At 33.3% G+C, this 18,003-nt stretch overlaps 1 protein-coding gene and 1 pseudogene across 1 annotated transcript; both read left to right on the forward strand.

Moving 5' to 3' along the window:
• Positions 1 to 1,134: 1,134 nt before the first annotated feature.
• Positions 1,135 to 2,106, forward strand: LOC110670506 (germin-like protein subfamily 1 member 13). The gene is made up of 2 exons (XM_021832576.2): positions 1,135 to 1,255; positions 1,431 to 2,106. Exons 1-2 carry the CDS (start codon positions 1,135 to 1,137, stop codon positions 1,973 to 1,975), a joined length of 666 nt encoding a protein of 221 aa, XP_021688268.2. The 3' UTR covers positions 1,976 to 2,106.
• Positions 2,107 to 3,858: 1,752 nt separating this feature from the next.
• Positions 3,859 to 18,003, forward strand: part of LOC131180044 (germin-like protein subfamily 1 member 20) — a 45,423-nt pseudogene continuing 31,278 nt past the window's right edge.

Genomic DNA, 18,003 nt, shown 5'->3' on the forward strand with positions numbered 1-18,003 from the left:
AAATTAATTTTTGAAAAATGACCACTACACTCCTGCAAACTTTTAAAATCTCAGGGACTCGATGCCCGCTGTTGGTAGGTTTCCTAGTTATCTGAAGTTAGAAAGTGCAGTTTGGAGGCCATAGCTTTCAAGATGAAAACCAACATACAAAGACAACAAAAACCAATTCAAGTCCTGGAAATAAGGCATTGATTATTCAAGGGACATCACTTTAAGTAATTTATTTTTTATCGACTTTCAAAGTCCTTGCCATTCGACTTATGTGCTTGATTATAATCTTAAGGATATCTTAATCCAAGTATCACAATTAATTAATAGTAAATTACTTTGACTCATCCAATCCAATTAATTAAATCCACGATAGCATATGAAATTTTCTTTTTAATTAATTCAAGGACCCTTAATCCAAATACGTTTCTATACATAAGCTACAACGATTAATTTTTTGTGCCAAAATTAAATTACTTTACTTTAATCGAGTGGTTGTATAATATAATATCAATTTTTTTAACCAAGGTTTTATTGAATTTAAGTTGCCCATTTTATTAACTAATTTTTCACGCATAGTAATTAAGGATAATGTGGACAATTTTGATCTTTTAAATATGAAAATGGGCAGTTCAAAAAAGAAAAAAAAAAATATATATATATATATATATGTGTGTGTGTGTGTGTGTGTGTGTGTGTGTGTGTGTGTGTGTGTGTGTGTGTGTGTGTGTGTGTGTGTGTGTGTGTGTTTATCTTATAATGGAAAAAGTTGTACAAATCCTTATACCCTCTCTCTCCCTTGAAGCAAAAACAGAGGGGTGAAAGAAGAAAATTAATTAACTCTAGGAGGTGAAAATGAAGAATTTCATCACAACTCACAGAAGTTTGAAAGAGTTGAATCAGTCCAAGTTGATATTGGAAATTAATTCAAAAGGAGGGATGATTTAATGATTAAATGTATGCATATACAATTGTAGAAGAATTGGTAATTGGTGAAATAAAAAAAAGGCAACCATTAACGACTACCTGGCAACCTTTCACGTCAGAGAATTTTGAGAAACTTTCATCTATAGATACTCATCTATTCATGCAAGATTTTTCACATCTTCCCCTCAACGACTAAAGGCTAAAGAAAGTAGACATATAATGAAGAGCTTTCATTTCCTTGGCTTATTGTCTCTGGCATTGGCTTTCTCTTTTGCCTCTGCCTTTGACCCTAGCCCTCTCCAGGACTTCTGTGTTGCCATACCTGAACCTAAGAATGCTGGTATATATAAGCTTGCTTTCAGTTTTTCGGCTCTTTCAGTTTTTCGGCTTTCTTTCATGTTTCTGTCATAGCATTATCTTATAAAGATATGTATTTCCTGTATAGAAATCTTTTTCTCATTTTGTTATATGCATGTTCAATGGTTACTGACAATAACTTTGATATATTAATGCAGTGTTTGTCAATGGGAAGTTCTGCAAGAACCCAAACCTTACTGTAGCTGAAGATTTCTTTTTTCCGGGACTCAATGTTCCTGGAAATACAGGAAATCGAGTTGGATCCAATGTCACCCTCGTGAATGTTGATAAACTATTTGGACTTAATACTCTTGGTATTTCTCTCGCTCGGTTAGACTTTGCACCCTATGGTGGCTTAATTCCTCCTCACACCCATCCTCGTGCCACAGAGATCCTTGTAGTCGTGGAAGGCACCCTTTATGTTGGCTTTGTGACATCCAACCCTAATCGCCTTTTCACTAAAGTCTTATACCCGGGAGATGTTTTTGTGTTTCCAATTGGTCTCATTCACTTCCAGTTTAATATTGCAAAGACCAATGCAGTTGCCTTCGCTGGTCTAAGCAGCCAAAACCCAGGTGTCATCACGATAGCAAATGCAATCTTCGGGCCTAATCCACCCATTAATCCTGATGTTCTCGCTAAGGCCTTCCAATTGGACAACGATGAAGTGGTAAAACTTCAGAAACTGTTTGCCAATGCATAAAACAACCATTTAAATTAAGTCAGTGCTGCTCACTGTTTAAGAATAAAGTTTACTTATGTTCGATGCAGTGTCTCCAATAATTGAGCAAGCGTATCCTAATCAAATAAAATGATGTAATTTCTTGGTGTGCCTATTCTAATTAAATAAAGAGATGTGTTCTTGTTCAGTCCCATGAGATAACGCTGTGTTCAACATCAAGTAGTTGTTGTTGTTGTTGTTTTTTGGTTTAACATAACATAAAGTTTTAGATAGATGCTCAAAGTTGTTGGAATATGCTCTTAATTAGTTAGAATTCAATGTTTAATTAATACCACTAATATATGAAACGTAATTCGATGACTTGACTTCCCAAAATATAAAAATATTTACAGGTACGCCAAAGCAACATCTGCGGAAAAAAAAAAAAAGCTTCCGATTAAATTTTTTGGATAAATATTATAAGACAATATTGTTCAGCAGCTATTAGCTCACAAATGATGTACCCATTTTTCGGTAATCGATGACTGCTCAACCACCCGCATGTAGCATGTTCCTTGCCAAATGAAATTAGACAGCAGACGAGATTCTGTTTTTTAATTAAGATTCAAACTCCAAAAACTTACAATTTTAGATGTGATTTTACTATATGGGGCTTTCAATTAGATACAAGCACAGAAAGTTATTGCAAAGAAAATGTACGGGCATTATTTTCACCCCAAAATTTATTATAAAGGAGGAATTTTGCCTATATCTTATATTTAATATAAATACTTTATACAGATTAATATGAGACAATATACTCCTTAAGTTCAAGCCTGAATATCTGAAATGTAAAGTTGGCAAGTAAACACATCTACGAGTAGTCTAACATTGAGAGAATAGATCAAACCTAATTTCATTAAAAAAGTTAACTTTAACAAGAATATTTATCTAAGTCTTATATTTGACACACTTAGACAACCGTTATCTACTGTGTCTCCATGGTCACAATCATTGAGCGTTGAACTATAATTTAACTGAGATTGCGTTGAAGCAGATACCCAACCCAAACCACTTCTTGGAAAATGTATAGAAAGTTGCATTTTTAAATAAGTTTGTTTTCCGTTATACACCTACAACTATATATTGACAAATTAATTAGTTTTTCTCCTCGTTTTTTTTTTTTATATTTAATGGATCTTATGCTTATAAAAAATCAGCTAAACCCAGGACAAGCCCTTCACAAAATACCCAACCTAGGATTTCCAATTAGTTATAGAATTACCAGAATAAGGTCATTTGTTCCCTTTGTCTCCATGGTCCTGCTGAATGAGTACTGCTTAACTCGTCTTGGATTGGATCATAGCTAGCTTGAAGAAGATGGCCAACCAAAACCACTCCTTGAAAAATCGTTATTTTTCGTTGTTGTATATGTACATAATTAATATTAACACCATATCATTATTAGAGATTAAAAAATGATTTAGCAGCAATCAAACTTATAATTATGCCACCAAAATTTGCATGGTCTTCTAGTTCAGTTGCAAGAATTTATCCAAAAGAAAAAAAAAAAAGTTCTGTTGCAAGACTATATATTAATCGAGCTGTTACTTAAAATTTTGAAGTTGTTTATCAATTAAAATTCCCAGTAAACAATTTAGACATGGTTTATCCAGACCTTCATCTGCAAATAGAAATGTAATCACGCAAGATTTCTCTCATCAAAATTAAAGCTATATCAAGCTAGAGACTGTTTGATCAAATGAAGAGTGTCATTTCCTTCTAGCCTTCGCATTCTTGGATTTTGGCTTTCTCATATGCCCCTGCCTATGACCCCAGCTCTCTCCAGGACTTCTGTGTGTCATAATTTTGTCCTACATATACCTACGTTTTTTTTAACAGTCCTTTATTTTGATTTACATGGAATGGTAATAGTTAACATTTATGTCATGCAGTTCGTGAATGGAAAATTTTGCAAAAATCCCAACCTCGCTGTAGCCAATGATTTCTCTTAATTTTTCGGGACTCAATATTCCTAGAACTACAGGAAATCAAGTTGGATCAAATGTAACCCTCTTAAACGTTGAGCACATACCAAAAGTTAACACTCTTGGTATGTCCCTCGCTCGTATAGAATGATGGTTTAAATCCTCCCCACATTCGTCCTCGTGCTACAGAAATATTTCCTTTTAGTCCTTGAGGGCACTCTTTACATTGGCTTTGTCACATCCAAACCCAATCGCCTTATTAGTGAAGTCTTAAACCCAGGAGATGTTTTTGTGTTCCGAATCGGCCTGATTCACTTTCAATTCAATATTGCAAAGACCAATGGAGTTGCCATTGCTAGTTTAAACAGCTAAAATCCTAGATTTATCACTATAGCAAATGTAGCCTTTGGATCTTATAATCCACCTATTAATCCTGATTGTCATGACCCAACCTATGAGCCGGACCGACACTAGGACCTGAGCCAGCCTAAAGCCCCCGAGGCCCGTAGTAAGCCTAATTATTCTTTAACCCAATCCTAAGGCCCATTTTAAGCCCATTTTCAATAATTCAACTGGACAAAGTCCGGTCATAACATGGACCATACAATGGAGAGTTTTTTACTAGCCCGACCTATAAGCACAATATATAACAATTTGGGGAGCTCAGCTCACCCTCCACATACTCATAATGTCATAAAATCAAATGGGGGCTCAGCTCCCTCATCCAATCCAATCATACATGCATCTAATAAATTTACAAATCCAACACGACATTATAGTACAGACCCAATTTAAATAAAATACTTCTAACACATGAGAAGTTCTGAAAGTTAGTAAAATTATACAAAACATAACAGGTATTAATTGATTGCCTGCGAAGGAGAGAGGTAGGTTAGAACTCAATAACAAATCTCTTGTATCATGGAAAAATAAGGTGAACAGGAGTGAGTGTTTGACTCAGAGAGTAAAATACCTATTTTAAGTACAATTTTTATAGCTATCTAAAGCTAATGTATCCTAAAGAGTGGAATGCAACACCTTCATAGTTTTCATACAAATCACATCATAAACAATAAAAAGGGTAATTTGGAGCACTCACACACCCATATAATATTCAAACAGTACATATATGGGAGCTAATCCCCTATACAGCACTCTTAATCCAACCTCTGCCAGCGAGTGCATCTCAAGTCGAACTTTCGCTTAATAGACCAAATGCGGGGGCCAGCGAGATCATCTCGAGTCATGCCTACCCCGACTTATCCATAAAAGGATTGGGTCCCAGCGAGTCAAGCTTTAGCCGCATCTACCCGTCCTGTCCATATCCAATACCACACACCACGTGCACGCCAATACATGCACACTGCTCTAAATTACTATAAAACAACATTTATAGCATTTCATCAAATAAAGATACAATATAAAATATGCCTAGTATTTAACTACATAAATATATATTCATAAGTGATGCATGAGCATATTTGAACATATAATAATATTGAAATTATAATTAAAATCAATATTTTATTCACAGACTTGAATCGAGGTCACTGTGGTGGCTGGGCGGAGGAGGAAGGCTATTCCGGCTCTCCTGATAATTTCATTATAATTATTTAATATAATTGACTCAATACAAGCTTAAAAAAAATCAAAGACACCTTAAGTCGTGCTGAAAATCTCGTAGAGTTCTCACTATACCTAAGACCTACCCAACCTGCAAAAGGGCTCAAAATACACTTTTATATCCACAAGTCTCACAACCACAACTCAATCATATCACATGGCCCCTCCTGGGCCCATCTAAATAGTCAACAACCACAATTTAGAAAATTACCATTTAGTCCCTACAACTAACCCTTTTGTAAAAACTACCCAAATGAGCTCTAAAACTTTTAAAATTTTGCCCCGCTGTCCTTAGCAATATTATTAAGCTAATATAAAAGGAATTATAATTTTCTAACCTACTACGAATATTTTATAGATTTTTAATCAAAATCAAGCCTAGATAATTAAGAAAAATGAGGGTTTGGGTTTACCTATACCAATTGCGACCCTTAGGACGCGTCCGAGACGTCTGAAAATGATGGGTTAGCCTATAATCTTGACCCAATTCTGAATCTTTCCTGGTAGCTTGCTTGCCTGGCCTAAAATTGCAGACCCGAGCAACTGTCGAATTTTCGCAAAATGAGCATACCAACGCGAAGCTCATAACATGGGGGTTAATACATAATTTTTACGAAATTTATTAAGCTCATTTAATGCCTAAAAAAAACACTGTGAAGTTTCATAGGACCCACCGAAAAATGATGTCATAAAATTTTGAAATAGATATTGCTGTGAAACTTTCATCTAGGGGAGCACTCTAGTACTCTCGAATTTTTCATGGGGTTCACGGTTTGCGAGAAATCTAGCCCAAAAATCGAAATGGGCTAAAACTTTCCGAATAAAAATTGGACAAACTGTTAGATGGATTTTTGTGTTCTTGGTGTCTATGGAAAGCTCTTGAGGTGTAAATGGGCTTTGGGATAAGACCCAGTCCAATTGGTGGCCGGATCGGCCAAAACCGGCTTGGGAAGTTGAACCGGCGTGCTTGCGCCGGGGAGGTTTTTGGCATAGTTTTCCGGAGACTTGAAGGCCAGCCGGCAGTGGGGGAGGGGTGGGGAAGGTCACCGGCGATGAGGGGAGGGGAGGAGAGGGGAGGTGGCGGCCGGCGCGGAGGGAGAGGGAGGAGAGAGAAACGGGAGGGAGAATTGGGGCATCAGGGAGAGAGAAGAAAGGAGAAGAAAAGAAGGAAGGGGACTGGTTCGATTCGATTCAATTCGATTTAGTCGGTTTGATTTAGGATAACCGAAATTAAATTTTTGCTCTACCATGAGACAAAAAACGAGGCCCAAAAATTTCAGAAAACTCAGAAAAATTTCTAAAGTCAAAATATATTTTTAGTTTTGCTACGTGGTTTTTAAATTAATTTGTAAAAATTAACAAAGTTTATTGATTTTGAAAAAATCAAACCCGATTACTAAAATTCAAAAAATTTCAAATAATTTCTCAAAATTTTAATAAAATAAAATATTATATTTACCCATAAAATAAGTAATTTAAAAATTAGGGATGTCACACTGATGTTCTGGCTAAGGCCTTCCAACTAGATAAGGAAGCTGTCAAAAATCTTCGGGTGAAGTTTGGTGACAAGTAGGGTGACATGCAAAAAATAATAATAATAATAAAAAAAGAACAGTAACATTAATTGCTTGATAATGTTGTTCAATATTCCTTGTTGTAATGCCATGAATAGAATAAAACGAAGGAATGGTTTCCTATCACGTGCTGTTGTGTATGTTCATTTTGGATGCAGTGTGAAATATTGGAATTTTGTCATATAAGCTTTCCTGCTATTTTTCAGCAGCTCAGTGGACCAGAATTTCAATATCTATTGAAAGTTGGCTGATAATTAAATTGTCAATTCTGATTATTAGAGAAATAGATCGGGCCTAATTTCACGTCAAAAGTTAAGTTAACTCTTATATTTAGCATAAATTGACAATGCATGTCTCACATCCAAGTATGAACATTTGCAAGCATGAACATCTATGAGGTTTTGATACCATATAAAAAAAATGGATCGGACCTAACTCTATTCCAAAAACTAACTAAAGGGAATGAAGTTTATTGAGTCTTATATTTATCACAAATTATTTATCTCAAACCAATGTAAGGTAACATTATCCCATAGTAATGGGCCTCACCCAGAAATTTTTTAAAATAAAATTTAAATACATTTGTGTTTTGACCCATATAAATGATAAATCGAAATATGATTCAATCAAAGTGATGTTTAAAAGTGAGGTAATCCAAATTTGATAGTAAAAAAGGTAAAAAGAAGCTTGCGTCACACTTGAAATGGATACATCACTATTACATTTTAATTGTAATCAATTAATTAATTAATTATTAATTAGTCTGACTCATCCAATCCAGTTAATCAAATACACGATAACACATCAACTTCACTTTTCAATCCAAGGACCCTCATTATGTTTCACCAATAAATTATGACATTTAGATGGCTTCTTTTTGTTTAGTAATAAAGAATATTGGGGACACAATTTGGGCTTTGCTGTACTAGAAAGGAAGGGAATGAACTCAAATTAATTTTTCCAAATCAAATATTACACCATTGTTACATGCATTTTGAATAGTCATTTAGGTTTAATTTCATGGCCATTTCATTTATTTGTTAGTCACTTTTAGCTAATTTTATTAGTTATTTAGATGATTTTTCATAATTGTCAATTTATGGGTTAAATTGTAATTTCTTTTGTTTTATAAGTGAAAATGGTGTTTCTGAGGGACTAAAAAGTAATTGTGCCAGTGAAGAGTGATTCCTATAGCCAAAGATATCAAAAACAAAGCTTGAAAGTTGAAAAATGCAAAGTGACCGAAATGTGCATAACCTGCTGCATAAGTTATGCAGTTCTGCACAGAGATAAGAGGCAAATTCTTAAACCTACCGAAATCTGCATGACTTACCTGCATAACTTATGCAGGTTCACGCCCTGCTTATGCAGCTTCACGGGAAGCACCTGGAATTATCAAATTTGCTCAGAATCTGCATAGGAAGCTTGCACAACTTGTGCAAGTCTTCATAATGAGCTGGCAGAAGAATTTTTACATATGAATCCCTTTCTCAAACACACCATTTTTAGGGTTATTTGTCAAAAAGTATAAATAGTGCCCTTACCTTATTTTTGGCGATAAGAAGAAAGAGAGGAAGACAAAAAAAAAAGGGGCAGAAAAACAGAGGAACAGTCGACTTTCATTCTTGGAGAGCAGAATCCAGCTTCTTCTTCTCTTCTTCACCATTTTCTACATTTCTTCAACCGGGTTTCTTTAGTTTTAGTTTATTTTCATGATTTATTTCCTCTTTTACTTATAATTTCTTGTGTTAAACATGGATTGTGAGTAGTTTTCTTTGATTCTGGAGTAAGGGATGTAATATTTTAGTTATTTTTGTGGATTTAAACTAAGTTAGTCCCAATTTAATGAAATTTATGAGATTTAATCCATTTCTTGTGTGCTTATTCACATGCTTAATGAAGGGCCCCATTAAGTTATGTTCTTAATCCTTGGTTGAAGCACTGAAATGAGAAAACCAAGTGATAGTTAATCAAGAAATTGGACTTAATTGATCTAGAAATAGACTAAGGGTTAAGAGGGTTTTAATAGATTGATTAAAGAACCTAATGCGTTTTGGTTAATTTTAACTCAACGAAAGTAGGATTAAGTTAATTAAGGCATTCTTTGTCTCACTCGAAAGAGTTTTCAAAAGATTTTAAAATTAATCTCCTTTAAACCCATAAATTTCATGGATTGGACTAACTAGGGAAAATCCCAAAATGACTTAAATATGAACCCTTAACTCTAGAATCATCTTTTATTAATTATTGTTACTTTTGAGTGTTTAGTTTAATATCATTTTATTAATTTTCATTATTAATATTATCAATTTTTTTATTTTGCGAATTATTAAATTAGTCATTGTTTGAATTTAGTTTTGCATTTTCATACCTTATGCTTCAAATTCTCAAATTTCTTTTATTTATTTGATTAAAATACAATTTTAACATATTTTATTTTATATCAAAAATTCAATTGAAAACAACTCTCCGTGGAAACGATATCTTTTTCTATACTACTTGAACGACCCGTGCACTTGCGGTTGGGACACATCAACCATCATCAAGCTAAGCCTAATAAATTTTATTATTTCTTTTGATACTTCTTACGCCATAAGATAAATGGCCAATTATTAGTTCAATAATAATTTTTTATTTCTTGTATTATCATGTTATCTAAACTAATTTTTTTTTATATAGTTTATATTTATTTTTTACTTTTATGTCCGTGAAGTTAGTATAATACATTGATATTGTGATTTTTTAAATAATAGAATTTATATTATTCTAAAATTATATAATAATCAAAATCATAATTATATAATATTCTTCTTAAAAAATATGATTAAATTATAATATTTATATATTTATTTTAAAAATTATTATTTTTTGAATTGATAGAAAATTCTTATAAATTGATATTTTATGTTATAAAAAACCAAAAAATAATGTTAGATATATTTCACAATGTTGGGTTTATGGAAGCATGCACATCCGGTACAAAAAACAAATTCGATTTGTTTGTGATGGACTTCCTCCGGCAGCCTCAACGTCACTGTTGTCTGTTGATTTCCCACCCTCCCATTACTGTAACATCAGTTAGTCTATTTACACGATGAATGGTCGTATATCCCTTTCTTATTTTCCTCTCAATTTATAATTAACATTATTAAACATTTAAAATTTAAATTTTATAGACATTTTATTTTGATTCAATTTGATAACTTTAAACCACATATTATTTAAAATTTTAACTTAAATTAAAATTCTCTTAAAATTAGAAATTTAAAAAATTAGAAAAATAGTAATTGCACAAATTTATAGAAAAAAAAAAAGAGAGTTTGAATTGAATTTCGGAATTTTTCAAACCCTAAACCGAGCCCACCTCTAAATATTAAGCTAACCTTGATAATAGGCCGTGTTTGTAATTTGTTTTTCTCAAGTCGAAATTAACAGAACTGATATAATAAAATATTCCATTTAAGTTTATAAATTTTTAAATAATTGTTTTTCAATTGATCAAATATAACATATTTATTTATTTAAAAAATCAATTTGATTAAGAAAATAATCAGATGTAGTAAACAAAATAAATGAAGTTGAAATTAAGCTTCTAGAGAGAGGGATTCTGCCCTCTTTCTAGAAATCTCATTTTTTCCTATCTTACCTTCTTTCTTCCATCCTTCCTTCCTTTAATCTCTTTTTTGGATAGCTACTAGTGAGTGTTTTCACCGATGGCAATTTCTCCCTTTATTTTATTTTATTTTTTCTAATAACTTTCAGATATGTGACCGCTCGAAAATTTTAGGCATATTTACTAATATTTATAATTATTAATAGCTTTTGAGTGAATAAACCTCAAATCTATCTTGGTAGATTTTAAGTTTTTGTGGTGTTTTCTCTCATTCAATAAAATTATTGTGTTTTTGTTATTAGAATATTTTGTCTTTTCAAATAAGAATATTATGTACAGTGCAAATCTTTTGACGGGAGATTTAAATTTGCAGGTTAACTAATGGGTTGATGATGTGGCCCAACCGTAAGTGCACGGGTCACATAAGTAATGTAGATAAGATATCGTTCGCTCGAAGAGTTGTGTTAATGATTAAATTTTTGATATAAAATTAACTAATTTTAGCTAAATTTGAGCTAAAAAGTAATTAGAGCAAGAGATTAGGAATTAAGGGGTATAATAGCAAATTCAACTAAGAAATAACCTAAATGGAAAATTTAACTAAAACCGTAGGAAATAGACTCAACAAATGAAATAAGGCAAGAATTAAATTATTAATCAATTAAAATTAACTAACAATCAACAATAATAATAAAGTTATTTCGGAGTTTAGGGATTAATATTCAAACTATTTTGGAATTTTAAATCAGTTATCCAAACACATGGAAATTATGGGTTTCAAAGAGATTAATTCTTAAATCTTTTGAATACTCTTTCGAGTGAGACAAAGAGTGTCTTAATTAACTCAATCCTACTTTCGTGGAGTTGAAATTAACTAAAACTCATTAGGTTCCTTAATAAATCTATTAATCCTCTTAATCCTTAGTCTATCTCTAGATCTAAGTTTGCTTAGGGTTAAGTAGAAATTTGCTTAGGGTTAAGTAGAAATCTATTAATCTACTAAAGATTCTGGTGTTGCTTAGGGTTAAGTAGAAATTTGCTTAGGGTTAAGCAGGAGTTGCATAGGGTACAGCTTAGGGTAACCAATACCTTCAGCAAATTTTGGCAGGTTCTGGGTGTAACATCCTCCCTGTACGTGTTCTGTACGTTCTGTTGCTCCGGTGACCTAATGTCAGTCCGGGCAAATCAGGATGTCTAGAACTACACTTCGGTGATAGTGAACAGACATATAATGATGAAATAAATAAAAAGAAAATATAAGAAAAATTAAAGAAAAATGAAAGAGAGAAAATGAAACTAGGTTAAACGAGCCGGCACCGTAGCGATGGGTGACCGCACTAGGAAGTTACGGCGAAGGCAATTGCTGACCCCAGGACTGCGGGGAACCCTCGGAATTAAATTTTGAAACATAATTAAAGGTTTATTGAAATGTAATTGACACTAGAAATATCAAAGAAAAATTAATAAGTTAGTATAAAAAAAAATCGAGAAACAGACAAAAATCGGTGTTACCGAAAAATTGGGAATACAACCCGAAACGGGGCATTTTGGTCATTTGACACCTAGAGTTGCCTTTTGACCTAAATGTCCATTAAAAATAAATGGTATTACACTTTGAAAATGTCATGAAAAATTAAATTGTGATACATTATATAAATAGTGAAAGAAATGAGGTAAATGTGCAAATAATGAAACTTTGAATAATTAAACAATAAAACTAACCTAACTGCTCTACTAACTCCTAATTTGGGACACATATGGGACATTGGGACAGCAGATCCCACTCATTTCATCTTCTTCTTCTACAATCTTCTTCTTGCCGAAATAGAGCTCTCAACCAAAACCTCCATGGCCGCACACATTGCAAGCTTCATCAACTCATCATCAAGCCATGGTTCTCACACTTCTCTTCACTAAACCTTGTCTACACACCTTGAGCAGCATACTTGGAGCAAAAAGAAGGAAGTTTAGTGAGTTTTTAGCAAGCTCCAAAAGAAGTAAGTGACCAAATCCCCTCCCTTGCTTTAGTAAACTTCATGTTTAGTTTGAGGTGAGTTGAATGGTAAAGAGAATGGAAGAATTTATTGAGTTATGGTATTGTTTAGTTTCGACAGCCATGAGAACCTATGTAACTTGAGTTTTTCTTTCCTCTAATGGATGGAAAATAATGTTGATTTAGTCATTTTAAAGTTGTAGCAATTTAGTTTCTATGTATATGTACATTGAGTACTTGAATTTGAAGGTTTGGAAAGCAATTTGTATATCTTAGTAAACTGTCAATTTTGGCAGCCTTTAAATTCATGAATTAGTGTTTGGTTTCATGAATTTTCTTGATGAATTATGGTGAAGATGAATTGAGGGTAGTGTATGTGAAGTAATGGTTGGGAGGTATATGTTATAATCAAGTGTTTTCATGTATATATTATGTTGAATTTAACTTTGCAAATTAGGGTTGTCTAATGTACATGGAGCACTTGTATATTCTGTCCAAATGGACATGATTGAGATATGATGAATGGTATAGAAGTGTTATGAATGTATATTTGTAGTTTTGGGAGGAGGAGAAGTGTCATTTGTAAGTGTTCTTTGTGTGCAGATTTTGTGTTGTGAAGGCAGTAGGTAAATTGAATCATAAGTGACAATTGGTGATCCCAATTGGTATGAAGCCAATGAGAGGTGAAACTAGACACAAAATAGGCCAACTTTCATGTAGAAATGTTGCCAAAATTCTACCTAAAAACTAACCTTAAAAATGACTTAATCCGGAATTGGTAAGTGCGAGCTCAGATTTTTGACCATATGAACAGTAGTCACTAAGATGACCATAACTCACTCAAAACAAGTCCAAATGACCTGAAATTTTTACCATGAAAAGCTTAGACATAGAGATACAATTCTTATGAAGACACTAAAGCCCTGAAATGGCCATAAACAAGTCAAATTACTTGCCCAAATTTGGGAACCAAAACTGCCAGAACTGAATTTGACCTAAAATTGACCAAATTTTGCACTAAAGATGCAATCTATCTAGCTTTAGTAAATTAACCATATCTTGGTCTATACAATTCAGAATGACCTAAAATTTGTGTCAAAAGTTCAATAAGACATAGAGCTACAATTTTGCTTCTTTGACCAGAAGCTAAAAACTAAGAGAAATAGGACATTAAGCTAGACCAATCTAGCACACTAAAATTGAAAATTTGACATTTACATACAATGAAGCTTAAAGTAATTTGGCAATGAATGCCAACTTGTGAAAAGGGTAAATTGCACTATATTGGCAGCATATTGAATTACAAATTGTGACATGTTGATGCTAGAATCAACTTATCCATATTACCTAAAAAGGTCAATATTTACATTGACTTGTGAATTACATGATAACTAGTAAACTCAAAAAAATGAAGAATTAAACAATTAATTTGTAATGTGCCCTAGTTTGCCTAGTTGACTAGTTTGGATAGGTTGGCATGCCAATAGGATTCTGACAACTGTTCTGTAAATAGCTTTATGTCATACTGTGTTTTTATGGCTTATTAAGCCACACTGTGACTTTAATAGCCTACGGCTATACGGATTGTGTTATTATACTTGGCTTATCACCGGATTGACCATATAGCTTTTTAGCCACACTGTTTGCACACTGGGAGACACTTTGTGACCGATGGTGTGACAGCCCGAGGTACTAGGTACCCAGTGCCAGTATATCCATTTATCCAGTCTAGTCAGTGTATAGGCTACACGGGCAGTTAATTTAAACATTATTAAATTCAAATAGCAAAATTCAGTTTATTGACATACAGCACCACCAAAATTAGCAAAAATGAAAGGTTAGCAAATAAAAGTAGAAATAGTAACTGCAAAGAATATCGATGTCATAAATTCATAAACAATTCATTTATTTTATTTTAGTGTATATTTCTTTATATTTGACACCACTAAGCATAATTGCTTAGCGCGTTGCTTTTGCTACGCATAGGTATTGGAGACACAGCTGGAGAGCCCAACAGACCTACGACCGAGTGAGACATCAGATTTGTACAGGAGTCCAAAGTCATTTGCACTACACTGCATACATGGTAGGACTTAGGATCTTGTGTAATGACTATCAGTTGTATTTTGACATTTTGTTATGTAATATGTATATCATAAAACTTTAAGGTTTGTAATAATTTGTACATATTAAACTCCCATGGAGAGTATTTGGATGAATGTAAATTATGATGGATTGTATTTTGAAATTATGAAATTTTGATAATAAAAAATTAGTTGGAAGGTTGAGATTATCATATTGAACTATTTTTAATAGGTTTAGAAGGACAGTTTATTTGAAATACAGACGACACCTTACCGGATTTTTATTACTATTTTTTTTAAAACACTGATTTTATTAAAGTATGAAAATAGAACCAGTATGATATGAATTTTACATAAAAAACTTCTTAAATCAAATTGAGTTTAGAAAATGAGATAATCACAGACTAGGTGCTCCAGCACGCCGTGTAGCACACTTTGCTTGGCTACACTATAGACGGGTGAGGGGTGTTACATTGGGAAAATTTGTGACTTCACTTATCAAAAACAGTCTAAATGCTATGGAATACTATCATGACCCTCAGCAAATCTCAAATACACATAAACACCATAAAATTCAAGAATTTTAGCTCATCATCTCTCATAAACTTATCAAACATAATACAACCATAAGGGAATTGAAAGGCAAATAGCTCAAATTAGGCATGGATTGTGATTACCCTTTGCAAACCTAATGAAATGGTCTTATTCCTAAGCTTATACCCAAAGCACATTTTCCATAACATTTGAGATAGATTCCAAGCATTCAAAAATTGCAGAAAAGATATAAAAATTGACCTCTTAAGTAGCATGAACAGTAGCGTGAACAGTAACATAAATAGTAACTCAAACAAAAACATGCAAATTCTAATAGACCACAAAAACTATATATACACTAAAAGGTAAAACTCAACAAATACTAATTTTGCATTCCAATAAAGCTCACATCAGTCCTAAACATCAAAATTGATCCTCCCTTAAGTTGCATTTCACAAAAATGTACAAAAGACACAAAGTCAAACATGTGTTATCAAGTAGATTTCAATATCAGCAGTTTAGCACAAGTTTAAAAGTGTTACTATTCATAGGGAATGGATAAAGTGCAGAAATTTGCTCTATACTTGCTCCCTTTCAATTCTTTCTTTTTACTATAAGTGTCAATTTGCCCAATCTTCATGAATGACCTATAAAAGATAAACAAATGTCACTTTTGAGTTTTATGAGGGTAAAAACTAAAAATGAAATGAAACGGAAAATTAATAAACTATAAAAGGATACACTTGGGTTGCCTCCCAAGAAGCGCTTGTTTAAGGTCTTAAGCTTGACCTTCCACTCCAAATCACCTAAATATCCCCAGTTGGGGAACTAAGCCATAAAACCTCTACAACCTTTTGTGTGGGCTCTCTAATAATATAATGCTTTAATCTCTGCCCATTAACTTTGAAAGTACCTAACGTTTCATTCCCTATCTCCACAGCTCCATATGGATATACCTTTGTAACAGTGTAAGGCCCTGACCATCTTGACTTCAATTTTTTGGGAAATAACCTTAACCTAGAATTATATAAGAGAACAACATCCCCTTCTTGAAATTCTTTCCTCCTAATATGCTTATCATGCCATCTCTTAGTTCTTTCCTTGTAAAGCTTGGTATTTTCATAAGCATCCAATCTAAGTTCCTCAAGTTCATTTAATTGTAACATTCTTTTTTCTCATGCAGTCTTTAAGTCAAAATTTAGTGTCCTTATGGCCCAATATGCTCTATGCTCCAACTCTAAAGGTAAATGACAAGCTTTCCCATAAACCAATCTAAAAGCGGTGGTGCCAATGGGAGTTTTAAAAGCTGTCCTATAGGCCCAAAGAGCATTATCTAACTTTAGTGACCAATCTTTCCTTGAACTATTCATTGTTTTCTCAAGAATTCTTTTCAACTCTCTATTTGAGATTTCCACTTGACTGCTAGTTTGTGGATGGTAGGGTGTTGCAACCTTATGCTTTACTCCATATTTTTGTAATAATCTCTCAAATTGATGGTTGCAAAAATGAGAACCTTCATCACTTATAATGGCATGTAGAGTTCCAAATCTTGTAAAAATGAACTTCTTAAGGAATTTGATCAAAACTCTAACATCATTAGTTGGAGATGGTATAGCTTCAACCCATTTGCTCACATAATCTACCCCAACTAAAATGTACTTGTGTCCAAAGGATGATGGAAAGGGTCCCATAAAATCAATGCCCCACACATCAAATAGTTCTACTTCCAATATGTTTTGGAGGGGCATTTCATCTTTTTTTGAGATATTTCCCATCCTTTGACACCTATCACATGTATTTACAAACTTTCTCACATCTCTAAATATATGTGGCCAAAAGAACCCTGCTTGAAGAACTTTTTCTGTAATCTTTGTAACACTCATATGACTCCCATAAAGTGAAGAATGGCAATCTTTAATAACATTCCCTATCTCCACATCAGATAAACATCTTCTAATTAACCCATCTCTACATCTCTTGAACAAAAATGGTTCTTCCCAATCGTAATCCCTCAGATCAAAAAGAAATTTCTTATTTTGCTACCATGTTAGATCAGGTGGAAGGATTCCACACACCAAATAGTTCATGAAATCTGCATACTAAGGGATTTTTGCACTCATGATTACCAACAACTGCTCATTAGGAAAATAATCATCTATTGGAAGCTCTCTCCACAAATTGATCTCCTTGTTCTTGCCTCAATCCAGACAAATGATCTGCTACTACATTTTCTACTCCTTTCTTGTCCTTAATTTCCAAGTCAAACTCTTGAAGGAGCAGTACCCACCTTATCAACCTAGGTTTGGCCTCTTTTTTCTGAAGGAGATACTTGATAGCTGCATGGTCTGTGTACACTATTACCTTAGTCCCCACAAGATAGGACCTGAATTTATCTACTACGAATACTGTAACACCCCTTACCCTTCTACAGAATAGCCGAGCAAGGCGTGCTACACGGCGTGCCGGAGCAGTTAGTCTGTGATTATCACATTTTCTAAACTCAGTTTGATTTTAAGAAGTCTTTATTTGCTATTCATAGCATACTGGTTCTATTTTTACACTTTAATAAAATCAGTGTTTTAAAATGGTAATAAAAATTTGGCAAGGTGCCATCTGTATTTCGGACAAACTGTCCTTCCAAACCTGTTGAAAATAGTTTAA

Source organism: Hevea brasiliensis, chromosome 5 (assembly GCF_030052815.1).
Source record: "Hevea brasiliensis isolate MT/VB/25A 57/8 chromosome 5, ASM3005281v1, whole genome shotgun sequence".
Taxonomy (NCBI): Eukaryota; Viridiplantae; Streptophyta; class Magnoliopsida; order Malpighiales; family Euphorbiaceae; genus Hevea; species Hevea brasiliensis.

Excerpts from the sequence above, each read along its gene's own strand:
- LOC110670506 (XM_021832576.2), top strand. The coding sequence starts at position 1,135 with ATGAAGAGCTTTCATTTCCTTGGCTTATTGTCTCTGGCATTGGCTTTC. Across the intron at positions 1,256-1,430 it reads ACCTGAACCTAAGAATGCTG|TGTTTGTCAATGGGAAGTTC; the intron begins GTATATATAAGC and ends ATATTAATGCAG.